The sequence below is a fragment of the Rhinolophus sinicus genome, chromosome 12 (assembly GCF_057876585.1).
Source record: "Rhinolophus sinicus isolate RSI-liver-muscle chromosome 12, RSI-T2T, whole genome shotgun sequence".
Classification (NCBI taxonomy): domain Eukaryota; kingdom Metazoa; phylum Chordata; class Mammalia; order Chiroptera; family Rhinolophidae; genus Rhinolophus; species Rhinolophus sinicus.
In genome coordinates, this window is record NC_142512.1 from 30989707 (window position 1) to 31015597 (window position 25891).

General features: G+C 48.0%; 1 protein-coding gene across 1 annotated transcript; it reads left to right on the forward strand.

Annotated features, from left to right (window-relative positions):
• The first annotated feature begins 1326 nt into the window (after window positions 1-1326).
• Window positions 1327-22338, forward strand: TRIM25 (tripartite motif containing 25). Its single transcript, XM_088802161.1, has 9 exons — window positions 1327-2018; window positions 5930-6025; window positions 9152-9385; window positions 11381-11552; window positions 13525-13590; window positions 15955-15981; window positions 16331-16414; window positions 16497-16595; window positions 17151-22338. Exons 1-9 carry the CDS (start codon window positions 1368-1370, stop codon window positions 17678-17680), a joined length of 1959 nt encoding a protein of 652 aa, XP_088658287.1. The 5' UTR covers window positions 1327-1367; the 3' UTR covers window positions 17681-22338.
• The last annotated feature ends 3553 nt before the right edge of the window (window positions 22339-25891 follow it).

Below are 25891 nucleotides of genomic sequence, written 5' to 3' on the forward strand. Positions count from 1 at the left end.
CCCCTCCTGGTCATTTTTTCTGTCTAACCAACCCTTCTAAACTTCTCCTCCAGGAAAGAGAATTCCACAAACACTCTGGCATGAGTCACCAGGCCACCTCACCCACAAGAGGTAGGTCATAGGGGATTTTACAGTGTTTATTTACTGAAAGCTGCTCTATCCTTCCTCTTGAGAGGCAGCATTTTATAGTAGAAAATGTTTGCCTTCTGGAATCAGATAGTCTGGATGCCAATATCCATTGTATTGGGCAAGTTATTTAGTTTCTCTAAGCTTCAGTTTTCTCATCTGTGACATGAGATAATTATACCTACCTTAAAGATTTGTGAGAATTAAATGAGATACTATACCTAAATCTTAATTTCCTACCCACCTGAACTTCTGTCTTCTTCCACATGCAAACAACAATACAATATGAAAGAGAACAAATGGGGTCAAGGGGCCTGAAGGTACAGAAATAAGGGAACCAGGAATTGCAATCCCGAGCCACAATCCCAGTCCTAAATTGTGTAAAATACATGACCCTCATCTGTAAAATGGGTATGATTTCTGTCTTGCAGGAGTTATAAGGACTGGAAGAGATTTTAAGAGATAACATATCTGACTTGTCTAGCACACAGTAGGTGCCCCATAGGTGGTAGTTATTACTTTTTGCAGCAGTCTAAGTCATTTACCTTTTTCTCATTTTCGCTGCTCATCCTCTCCCCAGTGCAAACTCCAGCTAACTCCTCCCCAAACGCTATCTTTCTCTTTGCCCTCTACCCCGTCTCTTGAACACGTCTCACCTGTACACTGACTTTTCCTGCACTCTGACCAGAGCGGGAGAAACAGAGCTAAAAGGATGGAAGGAAATAAATCTAAATAAACAATTTTGAGAAAAATGTTTAGGTTCCAACATTACTTTTTTGGCTGTGTATGTGTGTGAGACAAAAACCTTTGTGAAACTGGGATGTCTCCAAATCCTACTAGTAAAGTCCTGATAAGACAGTCTTGCTCGCGGGGCGGAGGGGACACCTCGGGTCTGGATGTGTTCTCCCAAGGAAGGAATTCGGGGCAGGCGCGTTTGTGCAGAAGCCCGACTGCATTTCGGCTCTGACTCCCGGGATCTGGGGTTCTCCACCCGACACGTCGGTTTTCTCATCCCCAGGTGGCCCTAAGAACCCCGCGGTGGCTGTGAGAATAACTTGAACCTCCGAGGACTGCTAGTCCGAGACTTGGGACTACAGCTGCCACCAGGTCTCCAGAGAACGCACCCCGCGCGCCGGCTCCGCCCCCTGCCCGTCTTCCCGCGTCCCCACGTGATTTCCAGAAAGGCCGAGAGACCGCCCACCCACCGCTCAGTTTCGTTTTCTTGGTGGCTTTGGGCTCTCATGCTGCAATCGCGGCCGTCGTCTCAGCGCGTCCCGTCCGGTCCTCCTAGGAGCGCTATGGCGGAGCTGTCCCTGGCCGACGAGCTGACGTGCTCCATCTGCTTGGAGCCCTTCAGGGAGCCGGTCACCACTCCTTGCGGCCACAACTTCTGCGGGGCGTGCCTGGACAAGACGTGGTCCGACCATGGCGCGCCGTATAGTTGTCCTCAGTGCCGTGCCGCGTACCAGGTGCGGCCGCAGCTCCACAAGAACACGGTGCTGTGCACAGTGGTGGATCAGTTCCTGCAGGCCGAACTGGCCCGCGAAGTGATCGTCGACGACTGGACGCCACCCGCGCGCGCCACGGCCCCCAGCCCCACCGGCCCGGTGGCCTGTGACCACTGCCTGAAGGAGGCCGCGGTCAAGACATGCCTCGTGTGCATGGCCTCTTTCTGCCAGGAGCACCTGCGGCCACACCTCGACAGCCCCGCCTTCCGGGACCACCAGCTGCAGCCCCCGGTTCACGACCTGTTACACCGCAAGTGCCCTCAGCACAACCGGCTACGGGACTTCTTCTGCCCTGAGCACAGCGAGTGCATTTGCCATATCTGCCTGGTGGAGCACAAGACCTGCTCGCCTGTACCCCTGAGTCAGGCCAGCGCTGACCTGGAGGTAGGGGGTGGCGGCGGAGGGCGCAGAGGGGCAGCTTAGGCCTGCTGGGCTGTGCAGAGGACGCCACCGTGTGCATCTCCGTCTCCCCTGGATCACCTGGATGGGGTTGGGGGTGGGGCTGGGCCTTGCTGGGCCTGAGATCCCGAACAGAAGACACAGGTGATATCACGGTGCTTACTTTAAGTCTAGTACTTGGCCTGATGGTGTTAATAAAGGGTTTAGAATGCCAAATATGAGCCCTGGAGGTTACCTCTGTTCCCTCATTAAATCCTGGCAGCAGCAGGAGGGGGGTATCCTTAGTTCAATTTTTCAGTTAGGGAAAGGAGTCCCGGAGAGAAGTTATTTAGCCTGAGGAACTCAGTAAGTGGCCAAGTAGGCATTGGGACCCGGCTGGTTTGAGTCCACAGTTTGCTGTTTCTCCCCAGGAACCAGCTTCATATCCAAGTCTACAGAGTCCAGAGCATAAGACATTCCTGGAGGATTGAGGTCATGTGAGCAAGAGCAATTGGTGAGCCAGAGAGTTCTAGTGACTAGGGAGGATCCCTACGGGTGGGTTGAGTCTCAGGATTTTTGGATATGACCCACAGGAAGCGCCAGTGCTCTTGCACCAGAGTGCCTTCCACCCTGGCTGTGTTACTTTGAGCACAGGATTTGGCCCTTGGGCCTGAGTCCTCATCAGTAATGTGAGGAGGTGGGACCTGGTGGATTCCTAAGGGGCCTTATAGGTCTGTGGTGATTTTAGTGATTTTCGAGAATCATAACTTCTCCCTGTGGACTTAAGGCAGAGGCTGAAAAGGTGTAATCATATCACCTTTTGTTTTATCAGTCTAAGCTCCAAAGCGCGTCCTGATTTCTTTTGATTCTCACAGCACTGTCAGCTGTCCTCATACTGTCAAAGCAGACCTGAGACCTGGGGGAAGTTTGCAGGGGCATCCAGGACTGGGGTGCAGGCCTTGCTTCCATCCTGCCACAGCCTCTCTCTGGCCGGGCCTGCTTCTCCCAGTCTGAGCTGGGCTCCTCTGGACTTCTTCCCTGAGTGTCAGAAGCCCGACCGCCAGGCACTGCCTGAGAATTGACCATCTGAGGCCCAGCCATCTGGGTCTCCGACTGTCGTAGGAAAGAACCTTCCTAGCCTTTGGAGCCAGGAGGCCTTCTCTGCCCCATACCAGCTGTGGTTTAGGGCCAGTCACTGCAGTTCTGAGCCTCAGCTTCCTCATCTGTGAAATGGGAGTAGTACAGCTCCCATTTTAGGGAGGCTCTGGAGAGAGGAGCTGTGGGATGTGCTTTGTAGGCAGGGCCCAGTGTCAGGCAAAGTGCCTGGCTGACACAGGCTCCAGCCAGAGCTGGATGTTGAGACCTGGGTTTGAATTCTGGCTCTGCTTCCTAGCTGGGAAATCCTGAAAAAGAGGACAATAATAGTACCTATCTCCGAAGGTGATTGGGAGGATTCGATGAGCAACCTATAAACTGCGTTTTATCGTCAAGGCTCATTGCTGTTACTCTTCCCAGGGGAGAGGGAGACCTAAACTCGCTGGGCAGTGTCAGGCTGCCCAGATCTTTTTTGCCTCAGGGTGCCTGGACCTGCCCATGAAGACTAGGGCAGCCTGGCTCCTGCTGAAATGCCTTTCTAAGAAGTTCTTAATGATGGAAGCAGATGGCAATTAGAGAGGCAGGAGGCCCCTTGTCAGCCTGTCTCAGGGCCACAGTTCTCTCAGCCTCCAGGGCCTGGAGCTGGATTCTACGCCCAGATTGTGTGCTGAACACGCTTGGCTTTTTAATCCTTGTAACATGCCTTTCCCCTCCATTTCCCTTCTTTCTCCATTGTCCTGGCTGAGTCCTTTCACCAGTTTCCATTTCCAGCCCTGCTGCTGCTTACTCCTGGTGGCAGAGCCAGCCCCAGCTGGGCATTGCCCCAGCCTTGGGTGGCTGGCTGGTCTCCATCACTAGTGCCTCCTGTGTGGAGGACCCAAGTCCCCAGTCTGTGAAGGGATCCTCAGAACTTCAAAAAGTTCTCTAACCTTGATTAGGAGATTGTTGTGGCTATCGAAGTCCTTGGGCCACTATCCTTTTGTCTGGAGTGGCGTGGACCCCCTTCTACCATCAGGGGACTGTCATATATGTTTGATTAATGGTAAATAAAATCCTTTAAAATACAGAATTTAAGAGTTCACAGTTAAGAGTGGCTCTCGGAGGTGAAACATTTGGCAGCCCCCTGGTGTTCTGAGGTTTCTTCCAGCTCTGAGATCTGCGAGGCCAGACCTGCCTGGGCCTCGCCTTCAGCCTTTGGTCCAGTTTATCTTGGCCACTGTTAGAGGCCACGTCAAAGGGCATTGTCATAGAGGTCGAATCTGAAACATCATTAGTGACTTGGGCTTTCAGGGTCAATTTAGTGTGGCCTTGGACTTTGCTTCTGCCCTTACATGTGATTGTCAAACTGCATTGTTCACATGTAGGTTCAAGGTCAAGTTCAGCCCTGAATATCTCCAGTGGAGTGGGAGAGGCAGGAAAGGGGAAGGGAGGGCCAGAGTATGTTGAGCCAGCTAGTTAGGCGAAGTAAATGCTTTTTTCTAGAAATTTCCAGTGTGGTCAGTTTCGATGCATGTCTATAATTTTAAACACCAGGCTCTTGTAACGCCAGTTAATAGCTGCGTGACCTGGGTCAAACCAGTTCATTACTCTGTGCTTCAATGTCCTCATCTATAGAGGGCAGGTAACTCCTACCTCCTAGTTTTGTTTTTAGCTTTAAATAAGTTAATACACTGAATGCACTAGAACAACACCTCGTTCGTAGCAAGCACATAATAAATACTAGCTGCTTTTATTACTAGTGGTGGTGTTTATTTTCCTTCTTGTTTCTATGTCCCAACATTTCGCCTGAGCAGGGAGGTACGGGAATCAGATATTATGAAAATGTTTACAAATACTAAGAGGCCTCAGATGATACTATCTTCCTTCATGAGTAATTGACCTTTGTTTCTGGAGGTGGCTAGGGGCCTAGTAATTCTGAATCACCTTAATTCTGTTTAAGGTATTGAGCTGACAGTGGGCTGGTCTGCTGCTTCATCCTTAATTCCTAGGGTGTGGCCCTTTCAGGTCCCTACCTGTGGGGCTTAACAAGTGAGCCTTGGACTCTGATTTTTGTCCCCCTGCCTCGCTGAGGTTGACAGAGGCTCTCTGACAGCTGTCTTCCGGAATTCGCAGATGGCTCTGGGAGAACAAGCCCAGGTGTCAGGCTTATCTCTCTGGGTTTTCTTCTGGATCTTGGCTCTGTAATCCTTCCCTGTTTTGGTAGCTCCCTACTATCTTTTAGCAGATTCTACCCTCACCCCACCTCCTCATATTTTGTCTGCTTTTTTGGTTGTTTGCAGCAGGAGGGTTGGTTTGAGTGACCTCATCTGCCATTACTGAAGCAACTGTCCCAGCTTGTTCTGTCTGTGTGTGAGCTTGGCCACCTTGCTGTCCTCCTTGCCTCAGTTTCATCACATGTAAAATGGGTCCTGGTGCAGAAGCTCATAATAATACAAGCTGACTTTAGTTTGTCCTTACTAAGATCCAGGCACTGTGCGGAAGACTTCCATTGTTTCAGTTAATCCTCCCACTAGTCCTGGGAGGTGGGAACAGTTGTATCTATTTGGTGGCCAAGGAGGCTGAGGTGAGAGACACTTAGACAGCTGGGAATGGGACTGAAACCGTGGTCTGTCCGGCTCCAAATCCTATACTCATAACTTCTTTACAGTATCATCCCCCTAAGAGGATGGAGGGAGGCAGTAAATATGAGAATGCTTTACAAAGCTCCAAGCAGTCAAGACTTGGGGTGGTGGAAACACCTGTGGGGTAGAAAAACCTGGTGTTGGGTGCCGGTGGGAGGGTGGGCTGAGGTGTTCTCTAACCCTGGTTTGTTTTCTCCACAGGCCAAGCTAAAGCATAAACTGACCACCATGTACAGTCAGATCAATGGTGCATCGAGAGCGCTAGAGGATGTGAGAGCCAGGCAGCAGGATGTACAGGTGAGTGACAGACTCTCCACCACCAGCCCTGGCCCAGGGGCCTTCCTCGGCCTCCAGGCAGGTCAGGCTCAGCTCTGACCTCCACAAGGCTCATGTGCATTCACAGTGTCAGAATTCAACATCAGTCTTGCCAAACATGCAAGAAGCTATGTGTCTAGGAGAGATCCTTCACAAACCCAAACCAAAGACCACCTACAAGGCCAACCTCGGGAGAATCATTAAAAACTAGGATTAAAAAGAAGTAATATAGGCGGTGGTTATGATTGAAGTAGGAGAAAAACAGGAAGCAAAAGTGTATACCTACTGAGTTGCATCTGTTCATAAAAAGGAAGTGTATTTGTTTTCGAGGGTTACACAAACAAATTGCTACAAACTTGGCTTACAACAGTATAAATGTGTTCTCTCATACTTCTGGAGGCTGGAAGTCCCAAATCAATGTGTTAACAGGGCCATACTCCTTCCAAAAGTTCTAGGGAAGAATCCTTCCTTGCCTCTTCCAATTTCTGGTGGCTCGGGCGTTCCAGGCTTGTGGCTGCATCAGTTCAATCTTTGCCTCTGTCTTTACATAGCCTCCTCTTCCCTCTGCGTCTTCTCTTCTGTCTCTGACAGGGACATGTCATTGGATTTAGGGCCCACCTGAGTAATCCAGGATGATCTCATCTCAAGAATCTTACATTAATTACATCTGTAAAAACTTTTTCTAAGTAAGGTCACATTTATAGAGCTATGTGGACATATCTTTGTGGAAGCACCTATTCAACCCATTACAGGAATTCTAGGGAAAAAAAGACTGGAAGGAAGTATGTTAAAAAGATAGTAGTGCATGTTGGAGAGGTAGAATTAGGGATGGTGTTTTCCTCTAGTTTTTACAATATTATTGAAAGAGGATTTGATTTTTAATACCCTGTTCTGGAGCCACAGCATCCAGTTTTGTTGTGGCAGCTGTGGCTTAATAAGATGAGATCTGGGTTAGAATACCAGCTCTGTTACATACTAGCCTGTGATACTTTGGTCATGTTGGTAGATCTCTTCCTGTCCGCACAATGGAATCACAACTTATTTTTGAAGGTGACTGACACTTAAATGACAGGATGCACATGAAAATACCTATATTGTTTGGGGGGGCAGGCTGAACTGCTGAAACAAAGATATGCCCAAAATTCAGAGGCTTGAATAAGATAGAAGTTTATTTTGTTCACTGTGATAGATCAAGGCCGGACATGAACAACCCAGACTAGTGGGATGGCTCTGCTCCATGTGATCATTCAGGGAATCGGCAACCGTTTCTTCTTATTGCCTCACTATTCCATAGGGTGTTTCCTCATCTCTTTGGTTGAAGCTACGTCACCATTACATCTTCGTTGCAGCCTGCAAGAAATGACACAAGGAAGAAGAGTATTGCATGTATTAGTTTTGCCCATGCTGCATTAGGAACAGCTTAGTCACTTGATCAAGCCTAGCTGCAGGGGAGGCTGGGAAATGTAGTCTGTGGCTGGGCAGCCATGTGCCCATCGGAGACTTTAGGGGTATTCTCTTACTTAGAGGAAAAGGAGGAGAATGAACACTGGGGGACTTTGGTAAGCACATTGGAGACAGCAGAGTGAAGGGTTGGGTAAAGAAATAGCTGAATTTCAGTCTCCCTGTATACTGACCCTCTCATGTTTGTTTTTGTTTGTCATGTTTGATTCTGATCTAGAGTAGTGCTGTCCAATAGTACTATAACATGAGCCTTATCTGTAACTTTGAATTAATCTAAATAACATGTGAAATTAATTTTAGTAACACATTTTAAGTTAGTACATCCAAAAATTATCATTTCAACATAATAAAAAAAAGTATTAATGAGATATTTTATAGTGCTTTTTTGGTACTAAGTTTTTGAAAGCCAATGTGTATTTTATACTTAGAACACATCTTTTTTTTTTTTTTTAGAGCCTTTAAAAAAATTTTTTTTTTTTAATTTATTGGGGGAATATTGGGGAGTAGTGTGTTTCTACAGGGCCCATCAGCTCCAAGTCGTTGTCCTTCAATCTAGTTGTGGAGGGCGCAGCTCAGCTCCAAGTCCAGGCACCATTTTTTCAATCTTTAGTTGCAGGGGGTGCAGCCCACCATCCCCTGCGGAAATTGAACCGACAACCTTGTTGAGATCTTGCGCTCTAACCAACTGAGCCATCCCGCCACCCCTCCGGCAGCTCAGCGGCAGCTTGTTGTCTTCCATCTAGTTGTGGAGGACGCAGCTCACTGGCCCCTATGGGAATCGAACCAGCAACCCTGTTGTTCAGAGCTCACGCTCTAACCAACTGAGCCATCTGGCCGCCCCACACTTAGAGCACATCTTAATTTGGACTAGCCACATTTCAGGTGCTCTGTAGCCACATGGCTACAGCAAGTGGCTATGGTATTGAACAGTGCAGTATGATATTCTCTAGATATTTTCTAGAGCAGCTTTATATCCTTTCTTTTAAAACAAAATTACCCGTGAACTGCTTCCCAGCTTAAAGAAAATATCACCAATGCACTGAAGCCCCGACTCTGCTTCTCCCTTTTTATATCCCCCTTCCTCTCTTCCAGAAGTAACTGCTATCCTGAATTCACTTCTTTGGATTTCTTTATACTTCTGTTATGTATGTATGCATCCCTTTAGCAATAAATACTACCGTTCTGTTTCTTTCTAAGCTTTATATAAAGAGCATCAGTACCGTGTGTCTTCTATACGTTGTTTTTCCCTCATGGAAATTTGTCCATCCATTGCCCCATTTCATTGTTTTTCATTACTGTTTAATATTCCATCCTATGAATAATATGCAGTCTATGTAGTCAGTCTCCTGTTTCCAGGGTTTTGCTAATTCAAACAATGCCACTTATAAACGTTCTTGTGTACGTCTCTGGGGCAGGAGTCTGAGAATTTTTCTTGAGTATATTCCTTGGATTGCGTTGTCGGGTCATAGGGTATGAGCACCTTTAAATTCACTAGATGTTGCCAAATTGCTCTCCAAAGTGATGGTGCCCCTTTGTACTCCCACAAAGTGCAGGTAAGCATTCCTGGTGTTCCACCTCTCACCAGCGCTTGGTACCGCAGGCTTAGCCTTTGGCCAGTCTGATGCCCTCTTGTCTTGACCTTCCTAGGACGCTACACAAAGCAAGATGGAGCAGCTCAGACAAGAATACTTGGAAATGAAGGCTCTCATTGAAGCTTTTGAGGCCAGCTGCACACGAAAGATAAAGGAAGAGGAGAAAAGGGTCAGCAGCAAGTTTGACAACATTTACCAGATCCTCCTGAAGAAGAAGAGTGAGATCCAGACTGTGAAGGAAGATATTGAACTTGCCCTGACTAAAGGGGATGAGTTTGAGTTTCTGGAGGTGGGTCGCGATGAGGACGTTGTTGAACACTTTCTGTCAAGCATTATGATGTTGGTATAGGGTCAATTGGGCCACAAGGAGTGGGGGCTGTGAGAGGTCGTTGGAAGCACCCCTGAGACACACTGTGTTAGTTTTCTCTGCTTCGTGACAACTTACCACAAACGCAGTGGCTTAGCACATGCATTTCCTGTGTCACACTTTCTGTAGCTCAGGAGTCGGCATGGCTTGGGGGCTTGTCTTCTGAGGGTCTCACAGGCTGCAGTCTTGAGTGTTGTTGGGGTTGCATTCCTTTTGGAGCTTCGGATTGTTTTCCAAGGTCACATGGTGGTTGGCAAAATCCAGTCTCTTGTGGTGCAGGACTAAGGTCTCCGCTTTCTTGTTGGCTGTGCGCTCTCAGTTCCTAGAGGCTGCCACAAGGCCTCGCTACGTGGCCTTCTCCCAACTTGGCAGCTTACTGCTTCAAGGCAGCAGGGGAATTTCTCCCTCCAGGAAGGCCCAGCCCCTCTTTTAAGGGCTTTTACCTAATTGAGTCTGGCCCATGCAGAAGACTCATCTTTTTGATGAACTCAAAAATCAACAGATTTGGGGTCTTAATCTGCAAAATGTCTTCAGTTTTGCTATGTAACATAACCTAATCACTGGCGTGACATCTTATCACGTCACCATCCTGCTCATTCTCAAGGGGAGGGCATTATATAGGATGTGTACCCCGGGGGGGGGGGACTTGGGGGTCATCTTAGAATGTTGCCTACTGCATATGCCTCCACCCCCTTCCCCCCATCCCTCCTCCACACAACCCCTGGGAGTGTCTTTCAAAAGTACAGACACCCCTACCCTTTCTGACCTCATGTTTCTTAGCATGACCTACAAGGCCCTTGATGACCAGGCCCTGCCTTTGCCAGCAGCTTCATCTCTTGCCACCCACCCCCAGCCCCTGCTCTGTGCTCTGACCACAGCAGAGCACTCACCATTCCCCAGACATACCAGGCATTGGATGGGAATGCTGTGGCTGACCTTCTCTGCCAATTGAATCCTGTCCTTTCTCCAGGGTCACTCCAGTTTCCCCCTGTCTTCCCCGGGTCACATTATTCTGCTATTACTGATGGTCCAGAGCATGTTACACCGTCCCTGCTATGACACTCAATGACGTAGTTTTCGGTGTGCTTGTTTTCATGTCTTTTTTGGGCTGTTAGCTCCTTCCTGGTGTGTCTCATCCTTTATTACCCTCTTCCTCCGGGCACGTCCAGTGCCTAGCAGAGTGCCTGGCATGCAGTGTGTGTGCCGGTGAGCCTCACTGATCGGGTGACATGCTACGACCCCTCAAAGGCCCGGATTCCTTGGTCAGGTCCTGGGGAGGGTACAGGAGTGGCTGGGAACCTTCTGGCCCTGCACGGACCTCTGTCCATCCTAGGCTGGGTGGCATTAAGTTTCATCTCACGTGCTCATTCCTGTACATTGGAGTAACTGCCTCGAGCTCTCTGAGAAGGATTCTGAGTCCACGTCTGAGCCTTTTGATACTGTGTGACCTTTTTTGTCTCAAAGTTTGGGACCTTCTCTAAGACCCTTCCTTTTTGTCGGCTGTACTCTGGCTGAATCCTACACCCTGGAGACCTCCCTGTCCATATTCAGAACATGTGTTCAGAGCTGGTTCTCGAGGGTTGGAGATGGTCCTGAGTTTCCTGTACTTCTCTATCCATGGGGGTCGCGAGACCTGGGTCCCAACTTTGTCCCTGCCACTAATTGGCAGAGTTCCAGGCAGGACACTTGTCATTTCCAGATTCCAGTTTCTCCATCTGTCAGGTGAGCAACCTCTGCGGGCCCTTTCAGCTTCAGATCACGGTCTTAAAGTGGCAGTTTAACCCCTGGGGACCTGTGGCTTGTAATTTGAGAAGGCTGGTTGAATTTCACAGAGAAGCCCCTCCCAGGGTTTTTGAGGCCTGAGCTCAGACCTTGGCTTCCTGGAGCTGCCTGCACTAACCTCCTGGCTTGTTCTAGAAAGCGGCAAAACTGCAAGGGATCTCAACGAAGTCAGTCTATGTCCCCAAGGTGGAGCTGAATCAGGAGCTGATAAAGGGTGTCTGCCAGAGCACTACAGAACTCAAAACTGAGCTGAAGCGGTGCCTCAGGCAGCTCCAGGATAAGAAGCTGGAAGAGCCCACTGTCTCAGGTAACCATTAGCAACTCCTGACGCTCCCCCACCGTGATCTCTGAATCAGGGTAGGTCCCCTCAGCAGTTTAAGGTGTAAGACAGGGCCTTGATCTGGAGCGTTGGGGCTTGAATTTCAGGGGTCCTGAGATATCTGTCCCCCTTTCGAGGAGGTATGGTGGGGGTGGGTTGGGGTGTGTCTTTACTTCCTCCTGAGATGGTAGCTGTAAAATGCGATGGTGAAACATTTTTGGGGGCTTGATGTTATGATGGGAGTTTCTGGACGGGCCCTTTTTGTCTGTGATCTTGAGGCTGGCTGAGATGGGTTTTCAATAGACTCTGGGTTGTCAGTGTATTTGGTGGAGGAATGGCAAGTTTTGGGGTCAGAGAAACCTGGAATTCCTTCTTCCTACTTCCTTTGCCTTCCCCCCATATCCAATCCATTACCAGGCTTTGCTTCTTTTTTCTTTTTTTTTTTTTTTTTTTCTTTTTTTTTTTTTTTCTTTGAAGATTTTATTGGGGAAGGGGAACAGGATTTTATTGGGGAACAATGGTCAAATTGTTGTCCTTTCAGTCTTAGTTGTGGAGGGCACAGCTCAGCTCCAGGTCCAGTTGCCATTGCTAGTTGCAGGGGGTACAGCCCACCATCCCTTGCGGGACTCAAGGAATTGAACTGACAACCTTGTGGTTGAGAGCCCACTGGCCCATGTGGGAATCGAACCGGCAGCCTTCGGAGTTAGGAGCACAGAGCTCTAACCGCCTGAGCCACCGGGCCGGCCCAGGCTTTGCTTCTTGAATGTCTCCTGACTCAGTCCACTTGTCCCACTACCAGCCACCACCCGCTTCGTCGCTGTTGCCATCAGCTGTGGCAGCTTCCTAAATAGTCCCTCTGCATCCACGCCTGCTGCAGTCAGAGCTTTTCAGGATGCACATCTATCTGCTGGAACCTTTTCCTCCTCATCCCCTCCAGGGGATTTCCATTGCTTTCAGATTATAGACTAGACTCTTAACTCTGGCCTCCAAGCCCCTGCCTGGTCAGGCCCTGTCTCTCCAGCCCCGAAGCGCACCCTCACGTGTTCCTCTCACTGTGTTCAGATCCACTAAGCTTCTTGCCCCTGGGCCTTTGTACATGCTCTTCCCACTGCCTGGAAGGCTCACATGCCACCATCTTCACCAGTTAACTCCTCTCACCCTTTGCAGATCAGTCGAGACATTGCATTTCTCAGCATACCTCCCAGTCACCCACTCCCCCCGCCCCAAACTAGATCCCGTGATCCTTATCATCCCTTGGGGCCCTTTGCACATCTGCCCTTTGCACATCTGTCTGCCTTGCTGTTCCCACCTGTCTCCCCACCAGATTGTGATTTGCCCTCAGAGGAGGGCAGGGCTAGGTCAGGTTTCAACCCACCACTCTCCCCAGTGCCCAGCACAGAGCCTGGCTCATAGTGAACTTTGTAATCCAAGGGACTGGTCTTGAGTTTCAGCTTGGCAAGCCACGAGTCCTTGCAGGAGGCCCTCTGCAATAGGTATGGCTTGACGTCATGGTGGAGGGTAAAGCCGTTGATGCATTAGACATGCAGACTTGTTTTCCTGCTACCTCAGTGATCTCTGGTCTAGGGGAGGAGGCGTGAGAGGAAACCCACAGGGAAGGAACTACCACTACACGCGAGACATCTGTATCATCATTATGAGAAAGGGCCTCATGTGTTTGTGCATGGAGAAACGGAAGCTCGGAGAGGGTTTAGAGGTCCTGGTGCTGAGTGCCGGTGGGGAAAAGACTCAACCCCAGCCACATTTGGAGCCAGAGAAACGGGAGGACACCTCAAACTGGTCCTTCTGTTACCTGATTTCTAGCTCTTGCAAATGATGGGATGGCAAAGGTCCATGAAATGCCTGTCTTTGTAAACCCACTACCCGCCTGCCTGTGGCAAAGCTGGCTCCTGGGGTTTGTTTGGAGGAGCCACATAAACTAACCCCTTCTTCTTTGGCACAGGGGGCCCTACAGAGCATGACACGGCACCGACAAACAAACCCTCGCGCCCTGGGAAGAAGGTCACGAGTAAGTAACCCCACTATCACTGTGGCAGCAGCATGGCTGTGGCTGGCCAGGGCTCTTACAGGTGTCACTGCTCCTTCCAGATGGGCAAAGCCCATCCCCAGTGACCTCAGGACCCCGAGCGCATCTGGAGTTGAGTGCGGCTCCGACCCCACTGAGTGGAAGTTGAGGGACTGTGGCAGGAGCTCCTCTGGGACACTTGGGAGGACTGGCCCATCAGCAGTAGATATTCAAGCTGCCTAGAACAGCAGGGTTACCAAAGCTGGCTTGTCTTGAGCAACATTGACGACCGCTGCATTCTGGCATTTGGACAGAACACGCTGGAGGAGACGCGCAGAAGTCTCCGAGGAGCCAGAGGCTAAACCTCGCTGGTAGTTCAGAGCTGTTCAGTCTGAGTTGTCGTGTGCCTCTACTATCTTAGCGATTCTCAACCTTTTGTTTTTTTTTCATTATTGCCCTCCTCTCCCTTTGCCTCAGCCATTTAAGAAATTTTGTTTTTCTAATCGTCTCTGCCTATGAAATTTTAATACTACACGTATCTGGTATATATGTTTATATACTGTGCTTTCAGACATAAAAAGAGTAAGATTTTTTCACTGTTCCCCCTTCCCCCAAGAATCGGTTTTTGGTTCCTTGGGGCTACTCTCATTGAGATGGCACATGCCATTGAGGGCTGGGAGAAAAATGGTCCTCGGTTTCCTCATCTGTCAAATTTGGACCATAATGATATCAAGCTCACAGGATTATTATGAGTGAGGTTCACATGGGACACAGATTGGCAAAGCTTCCTCCCGCTTTCCTGCCTCCCCCCCCCACTCCGATTCAAGCCGTTGTTTCTCAGTCTAGTTGTATAGGACACAGCTCCCTGGCCCATGCTGGTATTAGGAGCCTTGCGCTCCCCAGGCTGAGGCAGTCGGTTGCTAGTCGTCAGTCGGCCACTCACAGCAGCTCACGGCAGCTCTCGCCGGCTGCCGGCCACTCACGCTGGTTGCCGGCCGCTCATGGCAGCACACGGTAGCCCACAGCAGCACTCAGTAGCCCGCAGCAGCACCTACAGCTCACTGGCCCGTGTGGGAATCGAACCAGTGACCTCGGCGTTAGGAGCACGGTGCTCCAACCATCTGGGCCACTGGGTCAGCCCAGCAAAGCTTTTTAAAAGCTATAAATATGCCCCTGAGCTGTTGGCTATATTGCCTCCCTGAAGTCAATATAAACTGTAGAGTGCTAGCCACACTACTGGGTTGTTGCGGGTAAGTGAACTCTGGGTTTCTTGGTTGGTTGTTTGTTCATTTTAGTGTTTAGGTTGCTTTTGGCAGACAAACGTTTGGTATCAGTCCCTGAATGGAGTAGTCAGGGGTTGGGATGCCCGGTCTAGGTAGAGGAGGGAACCCTCCACTACGCCGGAAAATGTGGAAGGGCACTTTGTGTGAAAAGGCAAGTAAAGGAGTAGGTGAAAAAGTACTATAAACCCATATCCTTCTCAAGTCATTCTCCTGTAGGTTTCCTTATCGCTGCCCCAGATCACAAGCTCCACTCTTAGCAAGATGTGGATGCCGGCCATGAAACTGGGATGGGGAAATAGGCAAGGAGGGGTGGGTTAGTCACAGTGAAGATGCAGCTCCTAAGAATTCTGACTGGGAAGGGGGCCCGCTGACCTAAGCCAGCATCACAGCCTGGGTTCCTCCCAAGATGCTCGTCCAATTGGACTAGGCAGTAAATGAGTGGAAAGTGAGGGAATAGGGCGGAGAGTGAAAACAACTCTTGAACATAACTCTGAAGTGGGAGGCAGAGGGAACTACTGGGCCATGTGGACCTGAAGGAGGCCTGGTGTGGGGCCCAAGAATTCACATTTCCTATGCATTTCCTACCTAATCAGTCCCTGGTAATGCTGTTGCTTTGAGAACCACTGTTTTAGCTAACTCAGTTCCCATAGGCACATACTCCAAATAGTTCTTAGACTATTGCGATACTTGGCCAGCAGTTTTTTTTTGCTGGCTCTATTTTTTTGCCTTTTTTTTTTTTTTAATGGAGATACAATTTACCTCCAGTAAAATGCACAGATCTTAAACATACAGTTAGATAAAATTTGACAAATGCATACATTTGTGTTACTATTACCCAAATCAGATTAAAAAGAATTTTCATTACCCCAGAAAATTCCTTCATGCTCCTTTTTAGTCAGACCCTCCCTGATGCAGATTTCTGTCACCATAGAATTATTTGCCTGTTGACCCTTTTCTTTTTTAAGTTAAAACATCCTAGCGTTGTAGGGGGTCACATTCATGCAAATAAATGTTATTAACGGTCTTTTGAAAATCATTCTCTTGTGCTTTAAAATATCTTAATACTGAAAATTTTCTTTTTCAGAGGAAGAAAAGAAATCCAAGAAATGTCGTAAGTTATACATTTCTGCTCTGTTTGTTTCTTGAGACTGCCTGAGTGCTGAACTAAATGCTGGCCGTGAAAGCGGACCTGTCTTGTCAGGTTCTGTGCTGGAGCCTCAGTTTTAGCCAGGATTATGTTCTGTAACAGCAGGCAGGCGTGAGGTGGGAAGTGAGGACAGGTGTGCATGAATAAGATGGATAAGATGAGCGTAGCCCTGTCTGGACTCACCTGTGTTGCCCTGGCTGTCCAGGTGTGTGTTTGTAGAAGTGGCTCTTGAAGATCAGCTCGGAAGGGAGTAGAGGCATCAGGTCGCTCTATGTCATGTCCCCAACTCTTGCTTCTCCTCCCTCATTCCCAGCCGCTGCTGCTGCCTCGCCCAGCAAGACTCCCACCTTCGGAGCCCCGGAACAGACGGTGGATTTAAAACAAGTTGCCTCGGAAAGTGAGTTATGGTGGTGGGCAAGGGGCAGTGGGGTGTCCCGTCTGAGTTTGTGGTGAAAATGGCTCTCTGTTTCCTCTCCCAGCGTCAGCCAAAGCCACCACCTTGCAGCCGAACGCGGCGTCTCTCAAGGCCAAGGTGCTGGAGGCCTTCTTAGCCAAGTCCAGGCCTGAGCTCCTGACGTGTGAGTAGCCCCTGCAGCCCGTGACTGTGCCCAAGACATCCCACTGCCTGCACTCCCGCTCTCGTTTTTCTGTCAATTCCCCTGCCATTCCACAGCCTTCCCACTTGCCGTACCTTTAGTCTTTTCCCTGTCCCACCCGGCCTCCACTGCTTTACAGAGAAGAGAGGTGCTCCAGAAGGGGACTCCCTCAGTCTGCTCACTTTAATCTATACCCTCGCTCTTCCTTCTCGGTCTTCTTCCCCAAGGCCACTTTCTCGGCCAGACTCTGGATCCCACACCTCCTGCTCTCTGGGATTTTGCGTTCTCGGTTAGGCTTTAATTACGGATGGATGGATGGATGGATGGATGGATGGAAGGATTGGATGGATTGGATGGATGGATGGATGGATGGAAGGATTGGATGGATTGGATGGATGGATGGATGGATGGATGGATGGATGGATTGGATGGATTGGATGGATTGGATGAATTGGATGGAACCAGTTGAGGAAAGGTTTAAACGTGAGAGCACCGTGGGCTCCTTCTAATTGATTGTGTGGGGTAATGCTCTTTCAGATGCCGTTAAAGTCATCCTAGACTACAACACTGCGCACCACAAGGTGGCGCTGTCGGAGAACTACACCGTAGCTTCTGTGGCTGAGACGCCCCAGAATTACCGGCCGCATCCCCAGAGGTTCACATTCTGTTCTCAGGTGCTAGGCCTGCACTGCTACAAGAAAGGGATCCACTACTGGGAGGTGGAGCTGCAGAAGAACAACTTCTGTGGGATGGGCGTCTGCTATGGCAGCATGGATCGCCAGGGTCCCGAGAGCCGGCTGGGCCGCAACAGCGCCTCCTGGTGTGTGGAATGGTTCAACAACAAGATCTCCGCCTGGCACAACAATGTGGAGAAAACCCTGCCCTCCACCAAGGCCACGCGGGTTGGGGTGCTTCTCAATTGCGACCATGGCTTTGTCATCTTCTTAGCTGTCACCGGTGACAAAGTCCACGTGATGTATAAGTTCAAGGAGGACTTTACCGAAGCTCTGTACCCAGCCTTCTGGATGTTCTCCGCAGGTGCCACGCTCTCTATCTGCTCCAAGTAGGCAGGCCCCGGGCTGGCTGCCTGTGGAATGCCCAAGACTCTAGTGAACATGCTGCGGGGGGACCTCTCTCAGCACTTCCCTGAGAATCCTCAGGGGTGACAGGATGGGAGGAGAGTTGGTGGAAGGTGAGAGGGTAGGGAAATGGGATAAGGGAGGGATTTGGCCAGGGAAAGGGGTTGGGGGGTGATTGCGTTGTGGGCAATGAAGTGTTTTTGCCTCCTGTTGCCCATCAGGGCAGAATAATCCCCTCCCCGAGTTCTGGTAGATTCCCAGGCAGCTGGGTGGCTGGACAGGGCTTTGGGAGTAAAGTCATTAATGGCCCTTTCCTCTTGGAGAAAAACTCTTAACCAGTGCAGTTTTTTTCTTAGGCCGCTTGGTGTATGCCCCCTTGCTCTCCGGAATAATCTTCAGATGTTGTTTTGATTACTCTCTATAGGGTTAGTCAACTCTATAGATGAAAACAAAAGTCTAAGTTGTCGAATTACTCTCCCTCCCCCACAGTACCCACATGTGGGGGTTGGGGTGAATGCTCAGTTCCTGGTTATTTTCTGTGCTTGAGGGAAACCACCCACACACAGCAGGTCGCCACCAAGAGCAGAATTTCCCGAAGTAGTGTGTCCTCTTCCCCTACTGGAAAATAGCCCTGCCTCCCTTCCTGTCCTACACACCTCATTACCCAAACGAGAATTTTAAAATGTTTAATCCAACAGGAACCTTTTCCGTCTAAGGTGTCAAACCATGATACGAATCAGCGTATGGTGAGTTTGTGATTCAAGGTCAAGGTGCCCCAGGTCCCATGTGGGTGGAAACCCCTCTGACTCCCATTATGAAAGGCATCTCAGCAGACATGCTTTGGCTGCAGCCACGGCGCCTTGCTGGAGGCCTTCCCGTATCCTAGGCTTTGGGGCAAGGAAGTCCACTGGGCAAGAGGGACCCTGACCTGAACTGACAGAGGTGTGGTGGGTTTGCTCTTGTCAGAGTGTCTTGCCTTCTTGGTAACTCTCCTCAGTGATAGCTGCCCCTCCCCAGGATTGTGGGATACCGGCCTGGCTGGTGTAGATACCATTGTGGCCAGCACAGTCTAGCAGATGGCTAAGCTCCGTATCCGAAGCCTGCTACAGTATCATGGGACAGGCCGTGTGCGGCTGCCTTAGGGGCCATACTAGGTCACCCTTTGGGGTGACTACCTACTGCCAAAGGGGCCCTTCGCAGATCCCATGGGAAACAGCAGCCTTCCTGTTCATCCCAGCCATAGGCTGCAGACTCAGTGCTGGCCCTCCACTGCGTCAGAGGCCTGTCACTGGCTCTGGCCTCTTCTGCTATCTTCCTTGTTTGAGCCAATTCCAGACGTGGGAATTGACCAGGCTAGGGGTCAGGCAGACTTTCAGGACCAGCGAGGGAACAAGCTACAGGGTTCTGGCACAAGGGGCTATTTTTGCTGCAGTGTTGCTGTGCAGTGAAAATAACCTCAGCCCACTCGGGCAGGAGTGAGTGGACTGTTGGAATTTCCTGAGCTCCTTATGTCCTGATGTTGTCAGGATGTAAGTGGAAGAATAGAAGAAATTTCTAAAAGGGGAAGAAATTTCACCTCTTACGGTAAAATGAGTCCTGCTCTGGGATTACTCAAAACAGAAACTCAGGCCAGGCTCCTTGTGGTATGGAAAAGGTCACCATTGGGGAAGTGAGGACCCCAGACCTTTTCATATGGATATTTGAGAATTTAACACATCTCTGGCCTTGTGATAAAATTCCAGGACACTCTTAATCAGGCCCAGAGCACTTGGTACTCCTGACAGAAGTGTGGCTCTGGGTCATCTCCCAACAAGGACTTTCACTTCCTTGGAAGAGAGATTGTCTTTAAAGGGAAGCCGTCCCTGCAGGAGTTAAAATGTGGTTTTTAAATGTTTTCCTCCTTTGCTACGGGGAATAGTTCTTTGGTGATTCTTTTCTGCCTTTGGAGATGGCCAAAAGTATCTTCATTGACCTTCTGAAACAAGCCTCGTCTGAAGCCCAGTCATACTTGGGAAACAGCTGGGCTTAGAGGAGAATGCCAAAGATGAACCCAGGGGTCCTACTGGGGCTCTCTTCTGCAGAAATGAGGGCAACGGAGAGGGCTCTTCCCTGGCGATCCAACAGCGCAGCATAGGGAATCTTGAGTCCCTCTGTTTTATAAGAGAGGCAAGTAGGTAACCCAAGCTCTGTGCAAGGTGCTTTGGAGATGTAAATTGAGGAGCATGCCCTTGCTATCTCCAACCTTACATTCCCTTACCTTGTAGGGCCACTCCCTAACCCTAGAGTCCTAGAGTTGGAGGAACCTTTGCATTCATCTGACTTCTCATTTTGCAGAGTAAGTCAAATGGGGAGATACAGATGACCCTGCTCACTGCTCTTGGCAACCTATCGTGGAGGAGATGCCTCTTGGATGCCTCCTACATGCCCCCTGGTACCCTGGGCAAGTGTCAGAAATTCCCAGCAACACAAAAATACTGTCTCAGACCCAGGGAGCAGGGACTGTCTCAGTCACTCCAGCATGGTAAACCAAATGTCAGGGGCAAGTTTTGTATTCAAGACTGGTTGGCTGGTTTCCCCTGTTTTAATGACTCAGAATGGATCTGCGATTTATAACTAATACTGGTATGTTATCTCTTATCCTACCCCCGCCCATTGATTTTTAATTAATTAGGAGTATTTGAGCTGTTATTTCTTAGCTTCTTCTTTAGAGTTGATTCTTTAGCAGATAATCAGCTGTAGACATGGATCTTTTGGAACCTATGAGAAATACGAGGACCAAAGTTGGCCAACATGCCTTAGACACTTGGAACGTAGTAAAGCAGTTTTTGGCATTCTTCCTTGCATCACAGGGTGTGTAGACAATGTTACTTACCTGTCATGCTGGGGTCATCAAATGAACTGCCAACGGACCTCTGGTTGCCCAGGCCCCACCCAGCTGCCCCCAGGGCTTGAGATTTCAGCAGACCTGTGGCCTATTGGAGGCCGGCCAAGAGTAAGAATTCTTTATCAAGAATTCTCAAACTGATAGGGTGTTCTTCTGGGCTTTGCGTCAGGATAATCCGAGGATGGATCTAGGAAGAAGCGGTGGGGGTATGAGTGAACCGATGAGCAACAAGCAGAAAATGAGCGAAACAGTAATGCGATTTGAGGGTTCATTCTAATTTCCTTTAATACTGTTGCATATTTTGAAATTTTCCATAATAAAAGTTTAAAAAATAATACACAGCCCAGGCCAGTGATGGGCTCTGTTCGGTGGATTTTATCTTTGTTTGCAGAGGGGCAGGAGTTGCTGGAGGTGTGAGTTTACTGTTGTTGTATACGGTTGTCCCCCCTTATCTGTGGGGGGATATGTTCCAAGACCCCTAGAGGATGCCTGAAACCAAGGATAGTACCAAACCCTATAAGTACTACGTGTTTTCCTATACATACATACTAATGATAAAGTTTAATTTATAAAGTTAGGCACAGTAAGAGATTAACAATAACTATTAATCAAATAGAAGCTATACAATTTACTATAGTAAGAGTTATGTGAATATGGTCTCTCTCAAAATGTCTAATAATTGATCTGATGACAGAGAGGGCTACTAAGTGGCTGACAGGTGGGTAGCATATACTTGTACAGCATGGATATGATGGACAAAGGGCTGATTCACCTTCCCAGGTGGGATCGAGTGGGACAGTGCGAGATTTCCTCATGATTGCGAACCACGTGCAATTTAAAACTTGTGAATTGTTTATTTCTGGAGTTTTTCACAATATTTTCGGACCATGGTTGACCAGGGGTAACTGAAACTGCAGAAAGTGACACCATGAGTAGGGGGAGATTACTGCCATAAAGAATTTGGCCCTTGTCCCTGGTTCCTGGTGGGGAGATGCTAAATCCTTGGAATTTCCCCTTAAGAGGAGTGTCTTTGTTATTCATGAGCCCTTTGGATCACACCTGAGTTTATGCGAGAAGTTGAGATGACCCAGGATGGGGGCTGGTCACCAGAAAGACTAACCATAAGACTAGAGGGTTGGGACTTGGAGCCAGCCTGACCCCCACGGGGAGAGGGGCTGGAGATGGAGTTGAAACATGTGGCCAATGATTCAGTCAGTTATGCCTTTGTAATGAAATCCCACTAAGAACTCTGGACCCTGAAGCTCTGCTGAACGCAGTAATGTGCCGGAGCGGGATGCACCCTGATTCCACAGGGAGCGGGTACAGAAGCTCTGCACTTGGATCCTTCATAGACTTCACTCTGTGTCTCTTCATTTGGCTGGTCTTGATTTGTATCCTTTACAAGAAAACTATTCAAAGTATAGTGCTTTTCTGAGCTCTGAGTTCTAGTGAATTGACCTTGAAGAAGGTCATGTGCTATAGACTGGATGTGTGTGTAGCCCCAAAATTCATATGTTGAAACCTAACCCTCAATGTGATGGTATTGGAGGTGATTAGATTATGAGGATGGAGTCCTCATGAATGAGATTACTGTTCTTATAAAAGACCCACAGAGTTCTCTCACCCTTTCTGCCATGACAGCAGGAAGACAGCTGTCTGAGAACCAGCAAGCAGTTCTTACCAGACACTGACTCTCCCAGCACCTGGATCTTGGACTTTCAGCCTTCCAAACTGAAAAAATAAATGTTTGTTGTTTAAGCTACACAGTTTATGGTGTTTTTATTATAGCAGCCCTGCCTAAGACATCATGGGAAACTTCTGGATTTGTAGCCACTCAGAAGTGTGGGTGGGCTGGGGACCACTGAAGTGTGTCTGGTGTCTGGTGTCTGGTGAGGGCAGTCTTGCTGGGATTGTGTCCCTCAGTCTGTGGAGCCTGACTGACTCCAGGAGGTTAGCTCCAGAATTGCATCCCAGTATATGGAGGGAAGATGTTGGGGAAAATTTGCCTTCATTGGCTGATACTAACTTTTGTCTGTTACTGCATGTGAGGTGGTAGTTAGCTTAGGGTTAAAAGAATTCTTTTTTTTTTTCCCCTCCCCTTTCCCTCCCCCCCCTCCACTTCTTCCCCCTCCCCCGCGCTCCCTTTTCTGTCCCCCTTTGGTCTCATTCTTCTGAGCAGGGGAGATATGAGGTGAGGTTGCTTTTCTGTCTTTTATGTCTGTGCTGTGATTAGGGGTTGAGAGAATTTCTCCCTCATCTCGTTCCCAGCAGGAGAGAGATAGGGTGATGTTGCTTTCTGTCTGTTGCACCCGCATCAGCAGATGAAGTGAAGAAGTAGCCAAGTTATATCAGGACGACGTGCCAGGCCTTGCTGCTTATCCGGATGAATTGGCCCTTCGGCCGGATGGGCAGCATTCATATCAGTACCTGCCGGACCCTCCTGGAACTGGCCGTTCCTGAAGGGGGAGGCAGGAACAAGGAGCTTGGCTCTAAGGTGCATCTGAGAAAATACATAAGACAGACCTCTATTGGCAGTGTAGTTTTCGTCATTTGGTCATTTGTCATTGGTAATTTGTCATCATTCTAACATTTTGAAGACCTCCAGCGACATGCAGGTTACAACACCAGATGTCCTGGCTTCCAGCCGCGGACCTGGTGAGGTCTGGCTGGTTCCCAGCCTCTCCAGTGTTCCCCAGGGTTAGCCTTCTTGAGAACTGCTGAGCATTTTAGAAGCTTGTATGCAGCTTGCAGCATTAGAAGATGCCCTAACTTCCAACAACAACAACGCCAACAGCAGCAGCATTCTTGGGAACTAGCAAGCAGCGTGTGGGAGACGCCTGAGTTTCTCTCAGCTACAGACCTGGCAAAGTTTTGATTTATGACTTTTCCAGTGCTGTTCTCTCCCGGTTTGGTGAGCTTTTGGCAGCTACTGTAATAGTTACTATCCTATAAAGCTTATTACTGCTTTTGGATACTCCTTACTGATGTTATTTGTGTATTTAGCCAAGTGATTTTTGAACAATAGCAAACATGTTGGGATCTCTTGTATGTATGTGTACTCCTTTGACGTGACATTGGTATCAATGTATATAGTTTAGTCTTAACTGCCTTTACTTTCTGTCATTAGCATATTCTATTAATTGCCTTTGTCTTTTGCTATTGCATATTGCTAAATAAAGTGATTAGCTATTGCTAAATAAATCACTTAGCCCCTCTCTAGCGTGCCTGCCCCCTGTTTCCCCCCCTCATCATTACAATATACCAGAGGTGTCAGAATAGAGGTGGTGGGAATTGCCAGCTTTAAATAAGCCCTTCTTGACCAACCTGTCAGAATAAAACACACTGTTGTTCTTAAAAGGAGCTTCCCAAATTTCTTCTCTCTAGTGTCAAGTCTCCGGGGTTTAAAAAAGCAGGTCTTTGCCTCATGAGGATAGTTTATTTCAGAAAAGCACATACAAGGTTTGCAGCTCCCTTACACCAATGATGCCGACCCCACTAAACAAAAGCTGATCTATATTAGAAGTTGTAATTTCTCACTCAGCCTCAACAACCAGTTCTTCCAGGTAGGTCTTACCGAGACCAGCCCTTCTTGTGGGGCCAGGAGCCCAGTGAACAGATGACCAGGATTCAGAATTGCTCTTCTGTCGACTGCTGAGTGCGCACCGCCAGGATGCAGTCCTTGCTGGCTGGATTGGCCCACTCGGGGACTGGACCTCAGTGTTTCAGAATGCTCGATGGCTGGAAACAGGGACAAAGGCTTATTCTAAAATCACCTGAAATACATGTAAGGCAGCTAAGATGACAATCACATAATTTTTCTTTGGGCAGATACTTTCCTTGTCTTGGAACCTGGGTGAACTCTGATCATTGATGAAATCATCCAAATGTAAACACTTCAGACTAGGATGCTAAGTGGTTATCAAATGTGTGGGCATGGAGTTTTTCATAGTATTCTTTTATTTATGTTTTAATGTCAGTGATGATGTCCCTTCTTTCATTTCTGATATTAGTCATTTGTGTCCTCTTTTTTTTTTCGTTAGCTCAGCTAGAGGCTTATTGATCTTTTGATTTTTTTCCAAGTATCAGCTTTTGGTTATTGATTGTCTTTATTGGTTTCCTTTTTTAAATTTCACTGAGTTCTGCTCTAATTCTTCTTGTTTCTTTTCTTCTGCTTACTTTGGTTTTAATTTATCTCCTTTTACTAATTTCCAAAAGTGGGAACTTAGATGATTGACTTTAGATCTTTCTTCTTTTCCAATATATGCATTGAATGCTATAAATTTCCCTCTAAACACTGTTTTCAGTGCATGCCACAAATTTTGATGTTGGGTTTTTATTTTTATTTAGCTCAAAATATTTAAATATTTATCTTCAGATTTCGTTGACCCATGTATTATTTAGAAGTGTGTTGTTTAATCTCTACATTAAAAAAAGATTTTTATTAAAAATATAGCTAACATAGAATATTATATTAGTTTTAGGGGTACACCATAATTATTCAACATTTATAGACCTAAAGAAGTGATCACCATGATAAGTCCAGCAACCATCTGACACCGTATTATGCTGTCACAGTGTTATTGACTGTATTCCCTATGCTGTACATTACATCTCCGTGACTTACTTGTTTTATACCTGGAAATTTCGACCTCTTATTCCCCTTCACCTTTTTCCCCACTTTAAAATTTTTCAATTACAGTTGACATTCAATATTATTTTATATTAGTTTCAGGTGTGCAGCATAGCGGTTAGACATTTATGTAATTTAAGATGTGATCCCCTGACTAGTCTAGTACCCACCTGGCACTATACATAGTTATTACCGTATCATTGACTATATTCCCTTTGCTTTATATCCCCATGACTATTGTAACTACCAATTTATTTGTACTTCTTAATCCCTTCACCGTTTTCACCCTGTCTCCAACCCTCTACCATCTATCACCCCAACAAGTACCCATCTGAAACCATATAGTTATTACAATATTATTGACTATATTCCTTATACAATACACTAGATCTCCATAACTAATTTGTAACAACCAATTTGTACTTCTTAATCCCTTCCCCTTTTCTCACCCGCATCCTCAACCCCCTCCCATTTGGCAACCATCAAAATATTTCCTGTATCTATAAGTTTGTTTCTGTTTTGTTCATTTAATTTTTTTTTTGGTTGTTTCGATTACACGTATAAGCAAAATCACATTGCATCTGTCTTTGACACTTCACTAAGCACAATACCCTCCAGGTCCATCCATGCAGCCACAGATGGCAAGAACCCATTTCCTTCTATGGCTGAGCAATATTCCATTATA

What these genes read in the sequence shown, in the direction of transcription:
- TRIM25 (XM_088802161.1), top strand. Translation starts at nt 1,368, where the DNA reads ATGCTGCAATCGCGGCCGTCGTCTCAGCGCGTCCCGTCCGGTCCTCCT. An exon ending in AGGCCAGCGCTGACCTGGAG is followed by an intron (nt 2,019 to 5,929) that starts GTAGGGGGTGGC and finishes TTTTCTCCACAG; the next exon opens with GCCAAGCTAAAGCATAAACT. An exon ending in CCAGGCAGCAGGATGTACAG is followed by an intron (nt 6,026 to 9,151) that starts GTGAGTGACAGA and finishes TGACCTTCCTAG; the next exon opens with GACGCTACACAAAGCAAGAT.